This window comes from Muscardinus avellanarius, assembly GCF_963383645.1.
Source record: "Muscardinus avellanarius genome assembly, chromosome: 12".
Classification (NCBI taxonomy): domain Eukaryota; kingdom Metazoa; phylum Chordata; class Mammalia; order Rodentia; family Gliridae; genus Muscardinus; species Muscardinus avellanarius.
This window is the reverse complement of record NC_137798.1, coordinates 12,346,123-12,370,730: the sequence shown is the minus strand read 5'-3', so window position 1 is coordinate 12,370,730 and position 24,608 is coordinate 12,346,123. Positions and strand designations below refer to the sequence as shown.

General features: G+C 56.5%; 2 protein-coding genes across 5 annotated transcripts in view; one reads left to right on the top strand and one right to left on the bottom strand.

Annotated features, from left to right (window-relative positions):
• The window catches only part of LOC308271666 (dual oxidase 2), a gene marked incomplete at both ends in the record, with an annotated part of 29,360 nt that extends 6,542 nt beyond the window's left edge, over positions 1-22,818 (bottom strand). Inside the window, 21 exons of one of the 4 annotated variants that reach the window (XM_080708150.1) lie at positions 755-936; positions 2,059-2,152; positions 2,235-2,460; positions 4,379-4,564; positions 4,803-5,005; positions 5,428-5,541; positions 5,685-5,822; positions 6,137-6,255; positions 6,367-6,542; positions 7,259-7,422; positions 8,012-8,114; positions 9,324-9,414; positions 10,071-10,167; positions 10,498-10,558; positions 10,944-11,110; positions 11,234-11,435; positions 11,664-11,851; positions 12,889-13,053; positions 13,313-13,394; positions 13,645-13,778; positions 22,596-22,815. In XM_080708150.1, coding sequence (XP_080564276.1) covers positions 755-936; positions 2,059-2,152; positions 2,235-2,460; positions 4,379-4,564; positions 4,803-5,005; positions 5,428-5,541; positions 5,685-5,822; positions 6,137-6,255; positions 6,367-6,542; positions 7,259-7,422; positions 8,012-8,114; positions 9,324-9,414; positions 10,071-10,167; positions 10,498-10,558; positions 10,944-11,110; positions 11,234-11,435; positions 11,664-11,851; positions 12,889-13,053; positions 13,313-13,394; positions 13,645-13,778; positions 22,596-22,815 — 3,112 coding nt within the window. Of the gene's footprint in view, positions 1-750; positions 937-2,058; positions 2,153-2,234; positions 2,461-4,378; positions 4,565-4,802; positions 5,006-5,427; positions 5,542-5,684; positions 5,823-6,136; positions 6,256-6,366; positions 6,543-7,258; positions 7,423-8,011; positions 8,115-9,323; positions 9,415-10,070; positions 10,168-10,497; positions 10,559-10,943; positions 11,111-11,233; positions 11,436-11,663; positions 11,852-12,888; positions 13,054-13,312; positions 13,395-13,644; positions 13,779-19,611; positions 19,869-20,686; positions 20,905-21,166; positions 21,381-21,611; positions 21,747-22,313; positions 22,372-22,595 lie in introns of those variants that run through there. The other 3 variants (XM_080708151.1, XM_080708153.1, XM_080708152.1) reach the window with 3 other exon arrangements.
• Positions 14,683-18,260, top strand: DUOXA2 (dual oxidase maturation factor 2; the record flags this gene model as incomplete). The annotated part of the gene is made up of 6 exons (XM_080707897.1): positions 14,683-14,829; positions 15,757-15,814; positions 16,607-16,741; positions 16,922-17,135; positions 17,231-17,445; positions 18,067-18,260. 6 exons carry the CDS (start codon positions 14,683-14,685, stop codon positions 18,258-18,260), a joined length of 963 nt encoding a protein of 320 aa, XP_080564023.1.
• Positions 22,819-24,608: the final 1,790 nt, after the last annotated feature.

Sequence of the window (24,608 nt, the reverse complement as noted above, 5' to 3'; positions counted from 1 at the left end):
ATGATTCTGTACATCCTCCATGTAGAGAAAAGAGTACTTTATCCTTGGCCAGAGATACCCCAGGCCACTACCCATGGCATTAAGCAGAATCTTACTGGATTCCATGATGCCCTGGAATACACATTCATGACTCAGTACTAGATACCAATGACCCAGAGAAGAATAAGGCTATACATCAGGAACTCTCTGTGTGTGTGTGTGTGTGTGTGTGTGTGAGAGAGAGAGAGAGAGAGAGAGAGAGAGAGAGAGAGAGAGAGAGAGAGAGAGAGAGCGCCCAGGGGCATCCTACCTCCGACCTACACCCCCAGCCCTATTTTTGTTCTTATTTTATTTTTATTTTTATTTTCTGGCGGTACTGGGGATGGTACCCAGAGGCATTCTACCTCTGACTTGCACCCGCAGCCCTATTTTTTATTCTTTTTTTTTTTTTGAAACAGGGTTTCACTGAATTGCAAAGGGCCTCACTAAGTAGCTGAGGCTGGCCGTGAACCTCCATCCTCCTGTCTCAGCCTCCTGAGTAATGAGATTACAAGCATGCGCCATCACACCCGGATATTTTTTACTTTTTATCTTGAAACAGGGTCTCACTAAGTAGCGAAGGTCCTCACTAAATAGCTGAAGCTGGCCGCGAACCTGGATCCTCCTGTCTCAGCCTCCCAAGTACTGGGATTACAAGTGTGCACCACCACGCCCCGCTAGGAACTCTCATTTTGAAGACTACCCCTCTCCGACAATTCCTTAGCCACTCACACACCCCCACCTTTGACGCAGAGCTGTGTGAAGCGCAGCTCGCTGTCGTGGTCACGCAACATGAAGTGGAAGTCCTCCCACGTCAGCTCCTCCTTGTCCTGGAAGCCCGACTCCCGGAACATGGACTCCACCACCTCGGCCAGCTGGGCCTTGGACAGGCAGTTGTTGGAGATCTCGATGAAGGACCTGGTGAGGACCAGAGACACAGCGGCCGTCACCCCACGAGGTCAGGCTCAGGCAGGCACAGGGCGGCGCAGGCTCTGGATGACTTAATGTGGTTACCAGTGACCCAGGAAATGGTTCCAGAAGGTAATCATCCCACCTACGGGGTGGGGTAGTGGCCTGGGGCTCAACAGACAGGACTGAATCAAAAGTGACCTTGACTGGCTGGAGAGAGCAGCCCGGAAACAAGGACAGCTACATCTACGACTGGACAGCCATTTTATGCAAGGCTGGTGTGTCCAGTGTGGCCGTGGCTTCTCCTCCTCCTCCTCCTCCTCCTCCTCCTCCTCCTCCTCCTCCTCCTCCTTCTTCTTCTTCTTCTCTCTCTCTCTCTCTCTCTCTCTCTCTCTCTCTCTCTCTCTCTCTCTCTCTCTCTCTCTCCCCCACCCCCCCCTCGTCCCAGGGATGGAATCCAGGGATCCAGGGGCATTCTACCTCTGAGCTACATCCTCAGCCCGATTTTTTATTCTTTATTTTGAAACAGGGTCTCACTGAGCTGCAGCTACTAAGTAGCTGAGGTGGTCCTCAAACACTGATCCTCCTGTCTCAGCCTCCCAAATGCTGAGATTACAAGCGTGTGCCACCACGCCTGTCTTGTTTTATTTTTTTTTTAAGCTAGGTAGACTTTGGGGCTCGTGTTGAAGTGCAGATATAGACCCTGATTAAGGGAAGGTCCCATCTAGGTAAAGTGTGTGCGCGTGCGTGCATGCGTGCGTGCGTGCGGGGGGGTGTGTGTTACTGGGGATTGAACCCAGGGGCATTCTACTGTGAACTACACCTCCAGCCCTATTTTAGTTTTTTATTTGGAGACAGGGTCTCGCTAAGCTGCTGAGAGCTTTGCTAAGTTGCTGAGGCTGGCCTCAAACCTGTGATCCTCCTGTTTCAGCCCCTCAAGTTCTGGGATTTCAGATGTCTGCCACCTCACCTGGCTCCCCGTGGGCTTGGGGGCTGGGTGTTCTGGGAGTCTAGGAGCAGCATCCAGGCCATCTCAACATAGACGCCCACTCGCCACGTCACCTGCTCTCAGACCTGCCTTCCTGTTTGACCCGCCAGGGCATCTCAGGACTGCAAGGGCCGCCCTCCTACCGCATCATGGTAAAGAATTCCTCCTTGGACAGGAAGCCATTCTCATCCAGATCATACATGGTGAACATCAGGCGAGACTTATCCTCCGGGGAGCCTGGCAGAGAAAGGGAGATGCAGGCTGCTTCCCCACCAACAGACCCTCGCTCCTTGGGCAGCCTGGATCCCCCGGCCCCCACCTTTCATGAAGACCACCAGGATGTCCAGGAACTCCCGGAAGGACAGGTAGCCATTGCCATCTTTGTCAGCCAGAGAGAACATGGACTCCACGAACATGTCCTGGGGCTTGAGGCCCAGGGACTCGGCAAACTCGGCCCTGCTCAGCTCGCAGGTCAGGGCCTCCCGCACCTTCTGGGATGAGTCCAGGGGCAGGGTCCCCGCGTCGGCCTGGTTGATGTCCAGCACCTGCTCGGGCCGCAGTGGAGGGACAGAGAGGAGGTGAGCCCAGGCTGGCAGCAGTTCAGGGACTGTTCCCATCTCTGCCTGGCTCCTGGTACTAAGGTATATTGACTTGGTCCTCTGCTGTCCTGTGGAGGAGGGGAGCTGGGTCTCCAGCAGACTGCCCAGGTCTCCCTGGATCTAAGCATCATGCACTGGGTGTATGATGGAGAAGGTGCTGGTGGAGGAGGGAGAGTGAGGGGAAGGGCGAAGTTGGGAAGTTAAAAGCGAAAGAGCCCTACTGGGGACAGATGTCAGTTGCAGAGACATAGGAAGAGATGGGGCTACGCCCTCCTGTCAATCTAGATAGGGCTGCCACATGAATGATTTGACCTCTCCCTGGGTACAGAGTTTAAAAGTCACATATTAACCATTTGTTAAATCCTACCATTTGCTAAACGCTGATAATGTACCAAGCATGTGAGCTGGCTCTGTGCACAGAACTGGTTTTTTTTTTTTTTTTTTTTTTTTTTCTGGTACTGGGGATGGAACCTCTGAGCTACACCCCCAGCCCTATTTTTTATTCTTTATTTTGAAACAGAGGTCTCACTGAGCTGCAGAGGACCTAAGTAGCCGAAGCTGGCCGCGAACCTGAATTCTCCTGTCTCAGCCTCACAAGTACTGGGGTTACAAGCGTGCGTCATCACGCCCAGAAGAACTGTGCTTTTCAAGCTTGAGCCTGCACGAGAATCCCTGGAGGGCTTATGAAGACACAGATTTCTGGGTCTCACCCCAGAGTTCCTTATTCTGTTTTGGGAGTTTGCATTTCTTTTTATTTTCTCTCTCTTCTCTCTTCACTCTTCTCTCTTTTCCCTCTCCCTCTCCCTCTCCCTCTCCCTCTCCCTCTCTCTCTCTTTTGTGGGTCTGAGGATGGACCACAGGGGCATTCGACCTCTGAGCTATACCCCTGCCCTATTTTTTTTTTTTTATTTTGAAACAGGGTCTAAGTTGCAAAGGGCCTCACTAAGTAGCTGAGGCTGTCTGTGAACCATGATCCTCCCGTCTCAGCCTCCTGAATTCTGGGATTACAATCCTGCGCCACCACGCCTGGCTGGGGATGGCATTTTTAAAGGTTACCTAGTGAAGTTAATGCTGCTGGTCCAGGGAACAGCCTTTGAGAACTAGACTGTCACATAGACTCTCTCCTCGGATCCTGGCAATAATACAATGAGGTGGATACAGTTTTAATCACTATTGTCAAGAGGAGAAAATAGTTGTAATCCCAGTACTTGGGAGGCTGAGACAGGAGGATCCAGGTTTACATCCAGCCTCAGCTACTTAGTGGAGCCCTCCACAACTAATTGAGACACTGTCTCAAAATAAAAACTAAAAAATAGAGCTGAATAGCTTGGAGGTAGAATGCCCCTGGGTTCCACCCCCAGCACCACAAAAAAAAAAAAAAAAAAAAAAAAAAAAAAAAAAGCCGGGCGTGGTGGCACATACTTGTAATCCCCACTCTTGGGAGGCTGAGACAGGAGGATCGCTCAGCCTCAGCTGGCTTAAGAGACCCTGTTTGCAAATAAAAGATAAAAAATATAAGTCTGGGAGTGTACTCCGGAGGTAGAAAGCCCCTGGGTTCCATCCCCAGTACCGAGAGAGAGAGAGAGAGAGAGAGAGAGAGAGAGAGAGAGAGAGAGAGAAGAAGAAGAAGAAGAAGAAGAAGAAGAAGGAGGAGGAGGAGGAGGAGGAGGAGGAGGAGGAGGAGGAGGGGGGGGGGAGGAGGAGGAAATAGAGCTCCACAGAGAGATGATGTGCCTTGCCTAAGGTCCTGTGGCCTGCAAACGGCATGGCCAGGGTCCCGCTAAGGCTGACTGCTCCGGCCCAGAAGTGCTCTCCAGCCCGGGTTGTCCCCACACCCTGGGTTGGACCCGGCTCTAAAATGCACCTGTGCAAAAAGGTGTCTAAAGAAGGTCTCCAGGATGCGTTCCCGCTGCCGCTTGGTCACCGCCTTCCGGAACAGCTCGCTCTCCCCCATCTGGGTCACACAGAGCCCTGGAGCCCAGCACGCACAGAGGTCCTGCAGCTGCCGCGCAAAGGCGCCCCGCTCCTCCTCAGAGGTGAACAGCAGCACCTGGGGAGAGGAAGACCCTCCACGCTTGGAACTCACGCTCCCTGCGCAGCCTCCGCCCCAAGGACCTCGGCTGTCCCTCTAGGCTGGGCCCAGCTGGCCTAAGGGGCTGAAGGTGAGTCCCCAGCATCCGCCTTCACCGGTGAGTGCGGCGGCTACTCTGGGGTGGCCCAAGAGGACTCACGTGTGAAGGAAGAGATGCCCACGAGCCTCCCAGCCAGGGGAGCAGGGCCAGCCATACCAGGTCATACTCCTTGGGGACCCTGAGCAGCAGGGCGCGGCATCCACCGTTGTTGGACAGGATGAGGTCGATCTGCTGCGGAGGTCGCAGCTGGATGGTGCGGAGCACGGCGAGATGTCTGTCTAGAACCTGCAGACACCTGTCTGGGAGCAGCTGGATGGTGACGGGATAACTCTTCTCCTTGGGACCTGGCCACTCCATCGCTAGGGAAGGGATCATTGGGCGGTGCCTGAGCAGAGGTCTGCAGACCCGGGCTACTCTAGAGTCTGCGCAGTACCCGAAAGCCCGGTTGTCTCCCCACTCGGCAACTTGATTATTTCCCTCGGTTTCCCAATTCCCCCCCTTTTTTGTACTGGGGATGGAAATCAGGGGCATGCTACCTATGAGCTACACCTTCAGCACTTTTTATTATCTATCTGTCTGTCTGTCTATCTATCTGTCTTATTTATTTATTTATTCAGAGTCTTGTTAGGTTGCTGAGAGTCTCACTGTGTTGGCAGATGCTGTCCTCAAACCCGTGGATACTCCCGTCTTAGCCTCCCAAGTACTGGGATTGCAGACACGTGCCACCACGCCCAGCTCCCCAGTTCCCTCTGCCTCCCTCAGAGCCTCAGTCTCATCTCACCAGCCACTCCATCGCTGGCCGCTTCCTTCTTCACACTTTCTTTGCTTTTCTTTTGCAGCCTCCTGCGCTCTCGGTTCCGGAAGTGGGCCACCACCCCAGAGATAACAAGACTCACTGTGGGGGATCAGAAGGGACCTGTGGGGAGGAGCGGCCCTGGCCCAGAACCTCAGAGAGGCTGCGGTTGCTGCCCCCCTGAGCCTGCTCCCAAGGACACAAGGCCCAAAGAAAGAGGAGAGACGGGGAGGGGCACCACTCACCTAACGGGAAGCAACAAAGCGCGACGATGAGGATGCCGAAGCCGGGGCCACTGCCCTCGAAGAAGTCAAGCACCTTGAGGGGTGCGCAGCGGGGCAGGCCCTCGGTCGTGAGCTGCTGGGGCTGTGGGCAGGGCGCTCCTGAGGGAGAGGGCCAGAAGACCTTGATGCCTGGGCCGTTCCTTGGGCAAGTCCTTCCCCATCTTAGGAAGGATGGAGGATTCCTCCACCCTCCCCAGGCCCACCCCCTGGGACATGTTAACCCCTGAAGGCTCCCCCCACACCCATCTCTGCATCTACCGCAGCCTGACTTCGGGGTGCAGCCTCGCTGCCCGTCCAGTCTGCACCGTGAGAACCACCCCAATGCAGACCTTCCAGCCCAACAAAAAGTCCCTGGATGGCACCGGGTGGCTCTGCCTGCAGCCGAGGCCCTTTTGCCCTCCCAGGCCTCTCACCCGCATGCCAGATGAAGACGTTGGGCTGAAGGACCCCGGGCTCGACGCCGGTGACAGCCACCAGCACGTCCCTCAGGGTGGTGTTTCTGATCTCGGCAATCTCCGCCTTGGAGAACAGCCTGGGATGGATGGGAGAGGCAGGTGTGGCTGGGATGGGCAGGGGAGGCAGGCCTCCAGCAAACAGGTCAGGAACCCAGATGAGGGAACCGAGTTGGAGGAGACGGCCTTACCCGTTCCTGGTGTTCTCAAACCAATAACGGTCGCCATCCCGTAGTCGCACCAACTGGCTGAGAACAATGGTGCTGAACAGGGGCCCGGGGTCCCCGCGGCTCTCCAGGAGTCCACCCAGGAGTAGTTCTAGCTTGGACAGGTCGTAGTTGTACAGGGCGGCAGTGGCCTCCAGCACCTGGGGTACCACAGGAAGTGTGTGTGTGTGTGTGTGTGTGTGTGTGTGTGTGTGTGTGTGTGTGATGTTGGGGAGGGTCGCCACTGCTGCTCATTCCTCAGTCACAGGCTAAGGATACCTAGCAGTGCCCGGCTTGCTGCCCGGTGCTGGGAAGAGTCTCCTCCTCCCGGGCAGCGCCCTTCAGCTGGTCACAAGTCTGGTGGGAGAATCAGTGTGCCCCTCCCCATGGTCAGACCATGGTCAGGTGCCTGAGGTGCACCCCAGCCCGATGTTTTATTCTTTATTTTGAAACGGGGTCTCACTGAGTTGCAGAGGGCCTCACTAAGTAGCTGAGGCTGCCCGTGAACCGTGATCCTCCTGTCTCAGCCTCCCAAATGCTGGGATTACAAGTGTGCGCCACCATGCCACGTCACTACCCAGTCTGCCTGAGGAGCAGCTTCGGGGCATAGACCGATGAGCTGGGGCCTTAGGAACAGGACATCAGCGCCCACCTGGGGCCACTGCAGCAATGGCATGGTGCAGTATTAGGGACAGACTCCAGAGTCTAATGCCTCTAGGACTCACTAACAAGGTCATCAATAAAATGGAAACGCTGATATTATGTATCCGCCTTACAACATTCTTGAGTGCCATTAAGTGAGAACATAAGTAAAGGATTTGGGACGGTATCACCGCAGGAAAGCTTTACTGCCATGGTCATCATTACTATCCCTGACCTGGCGGGGCACGCTGGGGTTGAGGTCACTCCAGTTCCTCGGGGGCTCCAGCCCCATGGCGAGCAGGGCCTGGCTGTAGCTCGGCAGCCCCATATCTCGGCCATGTTGGATGCTGCTGGCTACGTAGTCAGTGCGGGAGAACTTGCCAGGGCCCGGCCAGTAATCTGCGGAGAGACCAGACTGTGAGCTTATTCCTTGCCACCCCTCTTTGCCCTGAAGTCTTATATCCAGCTACCGAGCTCTCCCTTGCCCCAGACCCTAGCAATCTTTTTTTCCTTTTTTCTTTTTCTTTTTTCTTTCTTTCTTTCTTTCTTTCTTTCTTTCTTTCTTTTTTTTTTTTTTTTGGTGGTACTAGAGATAGAACCCAGAGGCATTCTATCTCCGAGCTATACCCCCAGCTCTATTTTTTATTCTTTATTTTGAAACAGGGTCTCACTGAGTTGCACAGGGCCTCACTAAAGTAGCTGAGGCTGTCCTAGAACCATGATCCTCCTGTCTCAGCCTCCCAAATGCTGGGATTACAAGCGTGCGCCACCACACCCGGCAAAACTAGTTAATTTAAAAGCAACACAAAATTGTAAATTAAGCAAAAAAAAGTTCAAAGTTCATTTTCTTATAATGGCTATCTGAAGTCTGCGTGCATGTGTATCTATCTGTGTTTCTGTGTTATGGGTACCCCAGGTCTTCTATTGATGAAAAGAATGCCCAGTCTCCCAGGCCTCTGCCCTCCAGAACTTGCAGCTCTGAGCTCACCCCTCAGGTCTTCAATAACTATCCTGTCTTCCAGCTCTGAAATCTGCGAGGCCATTCCCAGAAGCAGCTGATTCACCTCCTGGGCACTCTTCAGATTGGGGTTCTGAAAACAAATAACGCACTCAAGACAGGCTGTGGGGCCCCTTCCCAAAGCTCTGTCACCCCAGACCACGGCAGCACTTCTAGACAAAGAGCCTTGGTCAATCTCCACCTCTCTCTCTCTCTCTCTCTCTCTCTCTCTCTCTCTCTCTCTCTCTCTCTCTCTGCACTGGAAAATTGAACCCAGGGCATTCTACCTCAGAGATATACTCCCAGCCCTATGTTATTTTTTATTAGTTTTTATTTTTCTAATTTTTTATTGATGCATTGCAGTCTTACATCTTAATGGGGTACAAGATGGTGGAGGCGAACATGCACACGTCACTCGTTTAGCCCTTCCTAATTCCCGCCCCATTCCCTCCCCTCCCTCCTGGTCACGTCTGGCTCAGTGATGGACTTGATGGTCTGTGAGTGTCCCTCATGTACATTAGGGACTTCCCTCTTCCTCCCCCACCCCCCAGTTAGGTCGCCTTATTTGCTCATCTATGGTTTTTCCTTCCTCGTCTAGCATTCCTCCTAGGACCCATTTTCTCCCCAGCTTTCATTTTGTATTTTGAAGCAGGGTCTTGCTCAGTTCTGAGGCTGGCCTTGATCCTCCACCCAGCCTCCCAGGCGCGGAGCTTGCAGGCACGCGTGTCACCATGCTTGGCTCTGTATCTCACGCTCTCTCGGGTTCCCACTGTGTTACCCAGAATGCCCTTGACCTCCTGGAGCTCTGTGGTCCTCCCTCCTCAGCCTCTCCTGACTTGAGCGGCTGAGGAAGGACTGTAGGCACAAACCACTGCACCAGCTATTCCTAGACCGGTGTGTGTGTGTGTGTGTGTGTGTGTGTGTGTGTGTGTGTGTGGTATTAGGGACGGAACCCAGGGGCATTCTACCTCCAAGCTATACGCCCAGCCCTATTTTTTATTCTTTCTTTTGAAACAGGGTCTCACTGAGTTGCAAAGGGCCTCGCTATATAGCAGAGGCTGTCTCTGAACGGCGATCCTCCTGTCTCGGCCTCCCAAATGCTTGGATGACAAGCCTGCGCCACCACGCCCAGATCTATCCCTAGACTCGTGAGCAGCGGTCCCCAGGTAATTCTCTCTGGCCCTCCTCTCCCATCTCCCACCAACTTAGAGCAGCACATCCCTAAACTGAAACTGTTGCACTTCTAAACAAGTGCAAAGAGACTGACCTTGACCCATGCCCCTGACCTTGACCCCAGGCTGACCTCTCGAATCCAATAGCTGTTGCAGACCCTGAGAGCTGGAGAGCTGCCAGAACCCTTGTTCGGGATCTCCCGGAAATGACAGCTGGAGTTTCTGAAATGGAGGACCAAGGATTGGTGAGGGACTCAGAGCAGAAGCTAGGCGGGGCTTGGGTGAGGTTGAGGATCCAGGGGTTTGGATAGCACTGACGGAGGCCCATGAGCTTTCTTGAGAGATCTGGCGGTGTGATTTACTGAAGACAGAAGGGGCTCTGTGAGTACAGAGTGGGAAGGGAGGAGGGCGACCTGGCTACCAGACAAACGCCATCTCAGCAACAGAAACTCTGCCCTTAGGCTGGGGAGATTTCCTTACTAACATCGACCTCCCACCCCCATGGCCTGTTTCATGGCCTGTTTCGGTCTACCAGAATGGGCTTCCTTTTCCAGTCAAATTGTGCGTGGCTCACGCTTGTAATCCCAGCATTCGGGAGGCTGAGACAGGAGGATCGCGGTTCATGGACAGCCTCAGCTACTTAGTGAGGCCCTTTGTAATTTAATGAGGCCCTTTGTGACTCAGTGAGACCCTGTTTCCAAATAAAGAATAAGAAATAGGACTGGGGGTGTAGCTCGGAGGTAGAATACCTCTGGGTTCCATCCCCAGTTCTCCAAGAAAAATTGTGGAGACCCAGGGAAAGGCCGCAGGCCCCCTAGGCTGCTGGCCCAGCACCTCCCTGTGTTCTATGCCCCTCTACCTGCCATCGTCTCCCTCACCTCATGTAGACACCAGGGGGCACCATGGTGGCGAAAAACTGTTCAGAGGCCACCACGAATTCAGGGGAAATGCTGGGGTCCAAGAAAGGGCGGTACCCTGCAGGAAGAGGGAAATAGGAAGCACACAGGGGCAACACACACTTGTAACCCTAGTAATGGGAGGCTGAAACAGGAGGATCACACTGGTTCGAGGCCAACCTCGGCTACTTAGTGAGTCTCTCAGCAACTTAGACCCTGTTTCAAAATAAAGAATAAAAGATAGGGCTGAGAGTGTAGCTCAGAGTTAGAGTGCCCCTGGGTTCCATCCCCAGTTCTGAAAGAAAAAGACACATAGGCTCCTCCCCCACACACACCTTCAAATCACAGGCCTGGGACTCTCCTTTTCCCCACAGATCTGCAGCCCATTTGTCCCCTCCCAGCCTCTCACCTGTGTACTCCGGGGGCGTTTTCTGCAGAAAGCTGGGCAGCCACTCATACATGGCGATGTTCTGGGGTCAGAGAGAGGGGAGAGGGGAGGCAGTGTTGGCCAGGGCGGGGCCAGGGGGGTCTGAACCCAACAGATGAGGACTGGGTAGGGACAGTCACTGGAGAGGCAGCTCAAACCGGAGTGCCAGAGGCCTGTCTCTCCATCCCAAGAACAGGTGTGAGGGGTCCTTCAATAATAAGCACAGCAACATTTCTCCCATAGGTGACTCCCTCCTCCTCATCCTCCTCCTGAGCAGGGGCTTCTCCTAGCGTCAGCTCTCTGGGGAGGGGCCCTCCTGGGGGGGGGCCTTGGGTGGGGGAGGCCCAGGGTGGGCCCCAGGCCCAGGCTCCCGCGGACGTGCACGCGCGGCGGGCGGCAGGTGGGCGCTCCGGGGCTGGTCCGCAGACCTGGTAGGTGGCGATGACCCTCTTGCGCGCGTGCTGGAACAGCTCCTCGTCCTCCCAGTGCGGGTGCTCCCGGGCCAGCCTCTGAGCCCACACGTTGTGGTAGCGGAACCAGAGCAGGCCCAGCGCCTGCAGGAAGGGCTCGCGGTTTCCTCGCTGGGCCCCGAAGGCTGCAGAGACGCGGGGTGCAGGGGAGAAGAGGCGCTGGCGTGACCCGGGGGGGGGGGGCGGACTCGCAGATCTCTGCGCTGACCCCCAAACCCCGAGCCCAGCGCCGCCTCCCGCGGCCTCACCGTACAGCCCCTGCGGCCCCTGCTGCCCGGTGGCCGGGGAGGGCGCCGTCCACATGAGCAGGGGGTCCTGAGACTCCCGCGGGAAGGCGGGGTCGGGCCCCGACGCCAGCTGCCCCCCGGAGAAGCTCCGCAGCGCGTCGCTCCAGGAGTGCGAGGACCCGTAGATGGCGCTGCCGTCCAGCCAGCCAGTCACCTGGTTGGTCTGCGGGGCACCGGAGGGGACAGGGGGTCCGGAGGCCCGGGGGTTAGAGGGTCAGGGTCAGGCAGGGGTGTGGGTGGGGAGGGGGGCGCATCCTGTCTTTCCTGCGGAACCCAGACCTCAGGGCCACCTTCCCGTGTGATGCAGCCCTCCCCTGGCCTCGGGTCCACTCCGAAGCCCTCCACCTGCCAGGTAGATGCAGCCCTCCCCTGCCTCAGGCGCCAGCCTCACCAGGTCCCGGGGGTTGCTGGGGCTCTTTCCAGTCTCGGGGTCCCAGTGGCTCCTCTGGAAGGGCAGCACCACGTCCCCGCGCCCGTCGGGGTCGAACACGGGGTCCCCTGGCGGGATGCGGATGTTGAGGAACTCGGCGGGGCAGCCGGAGGTTTCCACAGCCACCAGGTCCGACAGCACGTGGTAGCCTGCGGGAGGAGGAGCCAGGGGCAGATGCAGGTGATCAGATGTCTGGCTCCCTCTACCTGGGGCCAGAGCCCCTGGAAGGCTCTCAGGAGCCAAATCAGAGGTTGGAGTATGCGCTCTGGGAACAGCTGAGCAGCCTAGCCCTAGAGAGCCTTGCTTTTCTGTATCCCCCCCCCAATATTATGGGGCTCAAAATCATGTAATTAATGTTAAGAGGTCCCCAGAGAGGACCCATTTCTTTTCTTTTTTCTTCTCCCCTTCTCTCTCTCTCTCTCTCTCTCTCTCTCTCTCTCTCTCTCTCTCTTTCTCCTTCTCTCCCCTTCTCTCTCTCTCCCCTTCTCTCTCTCTCTCTCTCTCTCTCTCTCTCTCTCTCTCTCTCTCTCTCTCTCTCTCTCTCTCTCCCCCCCCCCTCCTCTTTTTGCAGTACTAAGGATGGAACCTAGGGCATTCTACCTCGACCTACACTCCCAGTCCTATTTTGAATTCTTTATTTTGAAACAGGGTCTCACTGAGTTGCAGAGGGCCTCTCTAAATAACTGAGGCTGTCCACGAACCTCGATCATCCTGTCTCAGCCTCCCAGATGCCGGGATGACAAGCGTGCCCACCACACCCAGCTAGGGCCCAGTTCTTAAGAGCTATGATGTCAGTCTAGTGGCACTGCAGGGTTTGGAACAAGGTTTAAAACAAAGACGAGAGGAGCAAATATCTCTGCATTGACACCCCAAGTCTGTCAAGATAAAGGCAGGCTGAAATGCTGCTTGGACGGGAGAAGGTGGCTGGGAACCTAGTGTAGGTCTCCTGGGGGCTGACTTGCGGTGGAGCCTTTTCCCATCATTTTAAATTTTTTATTGGCTCACTGTACTCCTATATCTTAATGGAGTACAAGATGGTTGAGGCTTACCCACACACACAGCTCATTCAGCCTTTCCCCAGTTCCTGCCCCATTCCCTTCCCCTCCCTCCTCCTCACGTTTGGTCTCCCCACCGTTGACCGCAGCAGCATCTCGTGGACCACAGTGGTCTCCTCTTTTGCACTCACCAAAGAAGACCCCCAGCACGGTGCGGTTGCGGAGGGACGCCAGCCCAGGTCTGCCCCGGGTGGCAGCGTCGCTTAGCCGGCGCGGATTGGGCAGCAGCGGCTCTTCCAGAGCTTGATAGACACCATCAGCATAGTTTGCTGGTACCAGGCGCTGGAGCCTGGAGCCTGCAGGAGGCAGGGAACCCTCTTCTGTCAGACCACTCATCCCCAAGAGGCCCCAAACTTGCCTTCTGCCTCCTGGATCAAACTCCCACCCTTACTGATAGTACCCCATCTTCCCAGAGTCTCCGACCTCAAGAGTGCGCAAAAATGGCGCACTGACTGTCAGACTGCAGGCTGCGCCCTCATCTGCACACCAGTGCTTCTCCGTAGAGGTCTGCTGTGCCTCCCCCAGCTCCCCGGCCATTCGGGTCCCAGCACGCACCAGCCGCGCCGCGGTCGTGGTGCCTCAAATTGTTGAACCAGCCGTCATAGCGCTGCACTTCCCAGGGCAGTGACTGTGCGTCCTGGCCACCTGTGGGCACAGAGAGCTGTCCCAGACACTCGCCTTCCAGACAGCTCCGGGAGTCAACTGTGCCAGGCACCTTCCCTAGCTGGCAAGTGCCCCCAGCCCAAGTGGCAACACCTGTGCCCTGTGATGTTTCCCACCCACCTGAGGGGTGCAGAGATCTTACAGCTCCAGGGAGCCATTTGTCTACACCTGCTCCTTCCTCCAAGCCCCAAAGATGCTGGGTGACCCCTTGCAGCTAGGGGCACCTGATACTTGCCTGCGGGATCCAGGGGTCCAGTCAGCAAAGCCCCCAGGAGCACCAGTGCCTCTGGCCTTGTCCGGAGCATGCCGATCCTGCAGCCCGGGGGGTGGGAGGTGGTATATGAAGACACACACACACCTACACACGCGCGCGCACGCACACACAACTGGAACTGACCGTGACAGCGCTTTCCCCTTCTGGAGCGAAACTGTTAGAAGCATCCCGCTCATCTGGCACATCTGCATGCCATTCTTTCCAGGGCACTGCAAACTCTCCTCCACACTGCAGAGCTCACCTCGACCCCAGGAACCCACTGGGCACGAGCCCTTTGGAACATGTCAGTCACCAGCAGACTGGCTCAGCCCCCCAGGTCTCTGGCCCAACGCCTGGAGCCCCCACCCCAATCTCCCAGGTATCTCTACTCCACGAGCTGGGCGCCCAGGGAACGGAGCCCCGGACCCCCGCCCCACCCTCTCCGCAGTAAAGAGCGACGGCAAGGTGAGGTCTAACCGCCAGTTAGGACTAAGGTCAGGTTCAGAGGTCTTTTTTTCCCTAGCTCCTCGGATCCTCAGCCTTCCCGGGTGAGCCCTCACCCTTCCTTCTGGATCCTCGGTCTCGCTCCTGCGCCCTGCGCGGGTGTCAACTCAGGACGGACGCGGGGCAGGTGTGAATATCTGGCCTTGGGGCTCACCCTCCTGCTGCCTGGGCGGGGCCCCTCATTTGCATAATGGCTCCGCCCCTCGTTTGCATGACCTCTTTCCCGCTAGGACCCTGCAGCACCTAAACTGCACACTGTCCTCTCTCCTATAAAAAGGGGTCTGGGTCCCGCGGGACTTCCAAACGCAGCGGGAGCCCGAGGAAGCAGGAAAGTGGCCACCCATCGCCAGTGAGAAGTAATTCCATTGCCCGGCTAACCTCCGAACGCTTCGGACAGCACTCTCCGCGCTTCCTTGGGGGTGGGGTGGGGGGGGTGGGGCGCAGCTTGACCTGACTCCGGCTGGCCGGCCCCTGCGCTCGCCGGAGCGCCTCCTGCGTTCGCACCATGGCTCTGTGGGACGGCGTACTGCCGTTTTACCCCCAGCCCCTGCGTGCCCCGGGCTTCAGCGTCCCGCTCCTAATAGTCATCGTGGTCTTCACGGCCTTGGCCGCCAGCTTCCTGCTCATCCTGCCTGGGATCCGTGGCCACTCGGTAAGGGGTTGCTAGAAAATCAGACCAGGGGCTGGGGTCCGGGGGCATCCTGTTTCTTGGCGACGCAGGCCAGGTGAGGCTGGGAAAGGGTCTCCTCTAACAGCCAAGCTGAGGGTCCAGAGGAGCAAATTCACAAGTCTGGTGCGGCAGGCACCCCTTCCCCGGGACAGGGAGAGCTTCTGGTCCAAGACATCCTGGAAAGGAACCCCAGCTGGATCGTTGGGAGGCTGCTGCAGAGAGTGGGCACCCCATCCAGTAATCGCGGGGCGATTCGCCCCTGGTCATGCCCTGCCTTGCAGCTGCCCTCCTGTCCTGTCCTGTCCTGGGGCTGATTGATGGCATTCTGGCCAAAGGACAGACACCAGCAGCTCAGGCTGTATTTTGTGTGCCAAGGTTCCCCAGCCCAGGTACTCAGAAAGGCCCACGCAGCATCTGAGCTTGTAGCAGACAAGTCCCCCCAGAACCTAGGTTGGGCTTTCATTTTTTATTAAGTCTGTAGGGATCCAGTCTTTCTTTTGATCTTTGTTGGTTTACCAGAGAACTAGTGTGTTTCCATTTTCCCCGACTCGGCCACTAGTCCCTGGGGCGGCCCTCTTCTGGGGGAGGTGATCCCTGCCCACCTAGTACTTCTGGACTCACCGAGCCTCACCAAGCAGTAGCTGGACCAGTTGGGAGAGTTAATGGCTGAGTGAGACAGCAAGGGGAGAGAACACGGCGGGGTGGACCGGGAAGTGGAGGCGGAGGACGTACATGGCCCAAAGAACATCAGAAATGTCAGGGCCCAGAGGGACCTGCAGCAAAGGCATGCCTGTGACATCAGCCTCGAAAGGTCAGGAATGCAACCAAGATTGAGGTGGAGTGGGTCGGGGGAGGTCTTGGGGACTGAGCGGGCAGTGCCAGGCCTGACCCGAGTGTCCGCTCCCACAGCGCTGGTTCTGGCTGGTGAGAGTCCTTCTCAGCTTGTTCATAGGTGCAGAAATTGTGGGTGAGTGTGTGGTGTGGCCCTGGGGGCTGGGGGTGGGGAAGGAGGCAGGGGCACCTGGGGAACGGGGACTGGGGTTTCCTGCTCCCTCTCCCCACTTCTTTCTCTTTCTTTCTTTCTTTCTTTCTTTCTTTCTTTCTTTCTTTCTTTCTTTCTCTCTTTCTTTCTTTCTTTTGTACTGGAGATTGAGCCCAGGAGCATTCTACCACCGAGCTAGACACCCAGTCCTATTTTATTTATTTATTTACTGGTGGCACTGGGGTTCCTGGAAACCCTTCCATCTCCGGGCTACACCCCCAGACCCATTTTTATACTTTTTTATTTGGAAACAGGGTCTCTTAAGCCAGCCTGGCTGGTTTTGAACCTGTGCCATCCTCCTGTCTCTGCCTCCCAGGCGCAGGGATTACAAGCGTGCACCAACATGCCCGGCTTATTTTTTTTTAATTATTATTCTTTATTTTGAAACAGAGTCTCACTGAGTTGCAAAGGGCCTCACTAAGCAGCAGAGGCTGTCTGTGAACCCACCATCCTCCCATCTCAGCCTCCTGTCCCAAATACTGGGGTTACAAGCCTGTCCAGCTGTTTCTAATGTCCACCCTTCTGCCCTTAAGATGCAGCTACATTAGACCCCCACTCTGCTGCAGGGTTTCACTGCCCATCCCCTCTCTCCTAATTCCATCTTCCACCCCCACCCCACCCCGATTAGACCCCCACTCCGCTGCAGGGTTTCACTGCCCATCCCCTCTCTCCTAATCCCATCTTCCACCCCCACCCCACCCCGCGGATCTCCCACAGCGGTGCACTTCAGCGGAGAATGGTTCGTGGGTACAGTGTGGACCAACACATCCTACAAAGCCTTCAGCGTGGCGCGGGTCCAAGCCCACGTGGGTCTGCGCGTGGGCCTGGTGGGCGTTAATATTACTCTCAGAGGTGAGGAGGCTGGGTACAGTGAACTCCTGGGGCTGGGGGAGACTGCCAGCGTCACATCCCTCAGGCACCACCTCATTCCTCCCCACGCCCCATGGTCCCCAACCCCTTCCTCTCTATCGGAATCTGCCGGTCTCCGCGTCCCTGGCCTCGCGGGTCCCATGCCCCCGATGCTCCCCGCAGGGACCCCGGTGCAGCAGCTGAACGAGACCATTGACTACAACGAGCAGTTCACCTGGCGCCTGGGCGAGGACTTCGGCCAGGAGTACGCGGCCGCGCTGGAGAGGGGGCTGCCGGACCCGCTGCTCTACCTGGCGGAGAAGTTCACGCCGCGCAGCCCGTGCGGCCTGTACCACCAGTACCACCTGGCGGGACACTACGCGGCGGCCACGCTCTGGTGAGGGCGCGGGCGGGCGGGCGGGGAGGATGGAGGTCGGGCCGCGCCCTCGGGGCCCGGGGAGCCTGGCTCACGCCGGCGCCCTCGCCCGGCAGGGTGGCCTTCTGCTTCTGGGTCCTGGCCAACGCGCTGCTGTCCACGCCCGCGCCGCTCTACGGGGGCCTGGCGCTCCTGACCACCGGCGCCTTCGCGCTCTTCGCCGTCCTCGCCTTCGCCTCGGTCTCCAGCGCGCCGCCCTGCAGGTTCCAGCTCGGCAGCTCCGAGCTCCAGCTCCGCTACGGCGCCGCCTTCTGGGTCACGCTGGCCACGGGTGAGGAGCGAGGGCGCCGCGCCGTCGGGGCTGGGGCGGCTCGAGGCGGGCAGTGCGCGGCGCAGTGTACGAAAACCACTCTGAGCGCTGGTCGTCCCAGCTTGTAATCGGCTAAGACTGGAGGATCGTGGTTCCTGGACAGCCTCAGCTACTTAGTGAGGCCCTTTGCAACTCAGTGAGACCCTGTTTCCCCCCCCCCCCAAAAAAAATAGGGCTAGGGGTGTAGCTAGGAGGTGCAATGCCCCTGGGTTCCATCTCAGCACCGCAAAAACCAAAAACTAAAAACAAAACAAAACAAAAACTGACTCTGATGACCACCCCCCCCCCCGCATAGTTCGCAGAGGCAGACACTGCTTAGGGCTGTTACTCCATCTTACAAATGAGAAGAGGGGGTTCCGAAGGGTGGCGCACTTTGCCCCCCAGGTAGCAGGAGAACCTGGGTACGGTGTAATCCGCATTAGAGGATTTTCTGGCGAGTGTGTGTGTGTGTGTGTGTGTGTGTGTGTGTGTGTGTGTGTTGAGGTTGGAAACTCCACGGGTAGGCTCCAAAAGATGAACAAGGCCAGGCGGGTTCTGGCCCGGATTTCTGACCCACGAGTGGCCCCGGTCTGCTCCTTGCAGGCGTCCTGTGCCTCCTCCTCGGGGGGGCCGTGGTGCTTCTACACTACGCCCGGCCCAGCGCTCTTCGAACCCTTCTGGACCACAGCGACCAGGACTGCGCTAGCCAGGAGAAGGGGGCCGCGCCTCTGGTCATGGACAACCCGCTGCACAAGCAGTTCGGGGTCCCCGACTTCAATGTCACCACTAACCTGTGAAGGGAACCCGACCGGACTGCGGCGTCGCGTTGGCCCCGGGCCGAGGCAGTGCCCGCGGGCCGTAGGCAGGGCGCCCCCGGGCTGCACGGAACCCAGGCGGAGCGGCTCAGATGCGCCGCCGGCACCGGAGCAGGCATCTCGGGGTGAGCTGTAAATAAACTCTTTTCCTTTTGTTTTTAAGGCCCTTTTTCCTCACCACCCCCCATTAATTTCCATGGCTGCTCGGGATTCTTGGGGACACTCGGCCTCGGAGGCCCTGTGCAGTGCTGCCCAGAAACCGGATTCTCTAGCGCGGAGGAACCAGAGGGACCCAGAAAGGCTCGAAGAGGGGCGCCCCCTGGCGAGGCCGGGCCGGGACCGACCCGGGCTGGCGTCTTCCAGAGGCGTAGGTCGCCTCTGCTGGCCGGCCCAGCTGGGTGCACCAGGAATAGGGTTATGGAGTTGATGAACTCACGCTTCCCATTTGGCTTCTTTTGGGGTGAGGGTCACAGGATATGCTTACAAGTCATAAAAAAAAAAATCAATCCTGGTATTTTTTTTTAAAAGGTCATTGGCAAGTCCTTACAATCTTTTTTATTTTTGTTTTCTGTACTGGGGATCGAACCCAGGGGCATTCTGGGTTCTACCTCTTAGCTACACTCCCCGCCCTACTTTTTTTATTCTTTATTTGGAAACAGGGTCTCACTGAGTTGCAAAGGCCTCACTAATTAGCTGAGGCTCACTGCGACTGCGATCCTCCTGTCTCAGCCTCCCGAATGCTGGGATTACAAGCGTGCGCCGCCGCGCGGGGCTGAGTCCTTACTTGGCATATTTTGGAGCCAAAGTGCAAAATGAACAGGGCATCGCTGCTTAACGTTAGAACTGGGCTGATTCTGTTTGGTCCCTTCTTTCCAATGCTGATCAAGAGGCCACACAAGCCGGGCACGTGAAGAAGGAACACAGGGGACCCCCCAAAAAACAGAAAAGAGGTGCCAAGGGCAAGAGGGACCCTCAGCAAATCACACTGACACTGTGACTCCCAGCCTCCCCCCCCCCTTTAGTTGGTGAGTGCTGTGGGGTTGCAGTGCACAGTACCTGAAGAGGCAGGGCATCCAGGGATGGAGCTGCCCGCTTGGTCTTACCATGGCAACCGGGTTTACCAGCAGGCCCGACATCCCTCCAGCACCTTAGGGACATTTGTTTTGTTCTCTTTTTAACATCAGTAGGTGGAGCCTCCTTTTTCTACTCCACCTACAGACTGGAGCTGGGAGTTTGATACAGCCCACTGCATGCACAGTTCTAGTGCTTTTATGGGGCTCCAAGGAGGTCTGGAGGCAGGTGGGAATCCAGGCGGCTGTCTGGGAGAGGAGTGTCATAGGGCACAGCTGGAGTCCTTGGGGTGCTCCCCCTTACAGCATGCCTCAGAGGAAGCCTCTGACAGCGGAATGTGCTGGGGCTCGGGGCTCTCTGCAGTGGAGCGGTAGCGGGGGCTGAGGAGTCCCCCTTCTTCAGGGTCCCACTTCAGCGTGGGGTCCTCCTCTGCACTCTGGTTGAAGAACACCTTCAGCCTGTGGGGCTGCATCCTGTGCGCCACTGCCATAACCAGGCCCAGCAGCACACACAGCAGTCCTGAGGGTAAGGGCAGCAGGTGCCTGGCCTCAGTGCCAGCAACACCCTCCCAGGGACGATTTTCTCCTGGGAGCATCAGAAGTACTCCGAGGGAGGCCTGGCTCCCTGCTTCAGAGCAGCTTGGGCTCAGAGAGGCTTAGGGTCATAGGGCAGCCGTGGGTCTGTTGTCCCGAGTTTCCAGACTCCAAGCCCAGTGATCTTTTATATTGTTTTATAATAATATAAAATTATTTTATATTTTTATATTTCCAGGCAGGGGTAGAGGGAGAGAGAGAAGGAGGAGGAAGAGAAGAAAGAGGCGGAGGAGGAGGAGGAAGAGGCAGAGAAGGAGACAGAGAAGGAGGAGGAGGAGGCAGAGGAGACGGAGAAGGACGAGGAGGTAGAAGAGAAAGAGGAGGAAGAGGAAGAGGAAGAAGAGGAGGAGGAAGAGGAGGAGGAAGAGGAGGAGGAGGAGGAGGAGGAGGAAGAAGAGGACAGAGTGGGTTAGGAGGAGAGTTATCTGCCAGGCAGGATAATTTAGGATTGTGTGAGGTAGGGACATACAAGAATAAGGAACGTCAGAGTAGAGACATCGACAGGGAGAGAGACAAGATGGAGACAGAGAGAAGGGACCGGGGAGCAAACCCATAGGAGGAGGGAGAGGAAATGGCACCCGAGAAAGAAAGCCAGAAGACCAGGATGAAAGAGGGGTGGGGCTCAAAGAGAGCGAAGGTGGAGCCCTAGAAGCAGACCCCCCCATGCCTGCCGGCACGTGGTCCTCACCTCCCTCTGTGACCCCAGCCCTCCCTCCGCTGCTGTCCTCGGGGGGTGGGTCTCACCTGTGGTCAGTGTGACCCAGAAGGCAGGCCCAGGGTGAGTCTTCAGCACGCCTGTGCCCAGGCGCAGGGGACAGGGTGGGGTGAGCGACGTGGCCGTGGAGAAGAAGAACAGGGCCAGGAGCTGGAAGATGCCCGTGGCCAGCAGCATGTGGCCACCGTAGACCAGCACAGGCATGGACAGCATCACGTTGGTCAGCAGCCAGCAGAGGAAAGCCACCCTAGAGGGCCAGACCCCAGTGAGGACCAGCCCAGGCGCCTCTACCTGCTAGTGAGGCTGGAGGGGACTCAGGCAGAGGCTGGGGACCCAGCTATGCCCCAGATACATGAAGTAGGGACTTCTGCTCATGGGTTTCCCAACCAGCACCCTGGTGACTGAGGCCGGCCCCTCTCAGCTGGGCTGTCCACGTGAACAGAGGAGAGATGGGCAGAAACCCTGCCCCGAGTCTAGGCCCACAAGCCTTGTCCCCTTCCCAGGCTCACCATAGCATGGCCGAGGCGTAGTGGCCGGCTAGGCGGTACTGGTGGTACAGGCCACACGGGCTGCGAGGGGTGAACTTCTCAGCCAGGTAGAGCACGGGGTCCGGCAGCCCCTTCTCCAACGCCTTTCTATACTCCTCGGCGTAGTTCTCCCCCAGGTGCCAGGTGAACTCCTCGTTGTAATCGATGGTCTCATTCAGCTGCTGCACTGGGGTCCCTGTGGAGACAGCCCAGAGCTGGAGTGGGGTGTGCAACTTGAGAGGACTCGCCCACCCAGACGAGGCCAGGAGCTGATCTCCACCGAGAGAAGACAGCGCCAGATATACCCCCCTCCTCCACCATACACCTCCTGGCCCCAGGCACTCTGGAGCTCTCTGGACCAGAGCAAAAGAGATCCCCACACACAGCAGAGCCTTCCCCTCCCACACCGCCAAGAGCCCTCCCTCACCTGTGAGTGTGATGTTGACTCCTCCCAGCCCGACCTGCAGCCCCACGTCAGCGCTGACCCACTCGGGACTGAAGGCTTTGTACGTCATGTTGGTGCTGACGTGGCCCACAGACCACTCAGAGCTGAAATTCACGGCTGGGGTTGGGGAGTTGGATAGATGGGAGGTCTGGGAATTACTGGGTTGGTTAGAAGGAGCACTCCGAGGATTCTGTGCCTATCTCGGGTCATAATTGTACAGCCACTGACTAGCCTGGGGTCTACTTCTAGTTAGCCTCCTGGCCACTCGAATGGTCAGAATCCAAGAGCTCCCTTGTGCCCACACTGCTTAGCTCCTCCCCACTTGGGGCTGGGGGAGGAAGCGTGACCATCAGCCATAACAGGTAAACAGAGGCTTCAGCACAGAGACCCTCTAGCCCTCCTCTTTGCTTAGTCTCCAAAGTCAAGCAAGCAGCCCTCCCCTCCTTTCTCAGCCCCCATCCTGAGTCCTGCTCACATTCCTTAGGACCAAAACACAAATGTTAGGAAGGCAGAGATGCACCCAGCGGGCTGTCCTGGGCCCGCGCCTCTCTGGGCAAGGGAAGGGAAAGGGGATGAGGCCATATAGAGGAGGGTGGGCAGGGTCTAGAGGGCACCCCCTGAACGCAAAGGGCACTGTGGGGAGCAGAGAGGAGGAGCAGGCTGCGGAGGGAACTCGGCACTCACCCAGGATGGCAGCCCCGATGAATAAGCTGGTCACCACCCGCAGCAGCCAGAACAGCCTCTGAGTCACAGGGTGGGTGGGTTTAGAAAGCAGAGCCCTCCTTCCAAATCCACCCTCCGCTTCCCAGATGCGGGGAGGGGCAAGGATTCTACAGCCGAGGCCACTTGGTCAACTGAGAGCAGAGTGCCCAGCGCACAGTAGGTGTGCAGTAGTTGCCCGCTGACTCAGTGAGTGGGGGGCTCTCTGCTACGGGGGTGGTGATGTTTTCTGAAGCTTGTGTAGACGGATTCTGGGCCCTTCCCTCTGAGGATGCGCCTCTCTGGGGCTGGGGTCTCCACGCCTGGGTTTCTTTCTTACCGTCTTGCCCCGGATGCCAGGCAGGATGATGATAAAAGTGACCAGAGCAGTCATAAAGATGGTTATGATGACCACCAAAGCAGTGTCCATCGGGAAGGTTGGCTTGGGGCCAGCGTAGAAGGGGAATGTGTGTCCAAACGCGGCCATGGTGGTGGGATGTGCAGGAGGCGTGCTGTGCGACAACAGTAGATATTAATTGAGCGCTGTCTGTGTGCCAGCATCAGTCTTTGGGTGCTGGAGATGCATAGAAAATAAACCAGGCCGGAGCCCTCTTCTCTGGATCGTCCCTTTTAGGACCTTACCAGACTCTCCACTCTCCCTTAGCCATCCATCGCCCTGGCAATCAGTCTCTGCTGCCCAATGCTTCCTTTCTAGCCCCCGGGACCCCTGGATCAATGCCACCATTACCTTTAAGGCTTTTCTGTTTCTTCCAGGACTGTCTTAAGAAATATAATAGTTTCTTTCTTTCTTTCTTTCTTTCTTTCTCTCTCTCTCTTTTTTTTTTTTTTTTTGAGGTACTGGAAATGGAACCCAGGGGCGTTCTACCTCAGAGATACACCCCCCAGCCCTATTTTTTATTCTATATTTTGAAACAGGGTCTCACTGAGTTGCAAAGGGCCTCACTCAGTCACTAAGGCTGGCCGCAAGCTGCGATCCTTCTGTCTCGGCCTCCTGAATGCTGGGATTACAAGTGTGCGCCACCACTCCAGCTTATAATTTTTTTTTAAATCTCCCTCAGGCCTCTAGCACAAGCAGAAAGATCACAGAGTACCTAAAGAGCTATATTTAGTACCAAGTGAAGGCATACAAGGGGAAAAGGTGGTACAGATAATACAGATTACAAAAAAAGGGTGTCTTTCTTCCTCATTTTCCTCAAAACACAAAGGCCGATCAGCTTTGCTAAGTATACAGTTGTAATCCGGGGCCTGGGTCTTAGACCTGGCCCTGCCCACGTGGGCCTGCCCGGCTCCCTCAAGTGCCCTGGCTGTTTTGCTGGTTCCAGAACAGTGGGCCTTGAGTTTACCTGAAGAGGCCCTGAAGGGTACCTGCCCTTCACTAGATGCAGTGCTGGGCCAGGTGAACTCCCACTCCAGACACCGCCAACACTGGCCCTTCAGTTCAAATTCCCAGGCCGTGTTTCAGCTCAAACCCTGGTCTGAGCACCCATCTGCTGATCTCAGGGCTTGTTTAACGCTCACTTGTCCCTTTGCAGACAGGAAATTGGGGAAATGGTACCTGGACTTACTATGTTTAGTTAGATCTTACGTAGACCTGGTTGCAAAACAAAACTATTTTATGCGCCACATAGAAAGAAAGAAAAAAATCCGGGCGTGGTGGCGCGCGCTTGTAATCACAGCATTCCGGAGGCTGAGACAGGAGGATCGCGGTTTGCGGACAGCCTGAGCTGCTTAGTGAGGCCCTCTGCAACTCAGTGAGATCCTGTTTCAAAATAAAGAATAAAAAGTAGGACTGGGGGTGCAGCTTGGAGATAGAATGCCCCTGGGTCCAATCCCTGGTACTGCAACAAATGAAATAAAAATAAAAATAAAAATAGGGCTGAGGGTGTAGCTCAGAGGTAGAATGCCCCTGGGTTCCATTCCAGCACCACAAAAAAGAAAAGGAAAGAAGGGAGAAAGGGAGGGAAGAAGGAAGGAAAGAAGGAAGAAGGAAGGAAGGAAGGAAGGAAGGAAGGAAGGAAGGAAGATCTACTTCATAGTGTCACTGTGAGGATGAGATTCTATATGTAAAGTGCTAAAAGTAGCACTGAGAACACATAAGCTACCAGGTTGGGGAGAAGGAGCATTTTATTACTCTGTTTACCTCTTCCTTCAATTGTTCTTGGAGAGAATCCTAGGCTGAAATCAGCTCTGGGTCTAGTTCCAGTTCTTCACTGACTAAGCCTAACACTGGGCAGGTGCTGGTCCCCTGCTCTGCGGCTT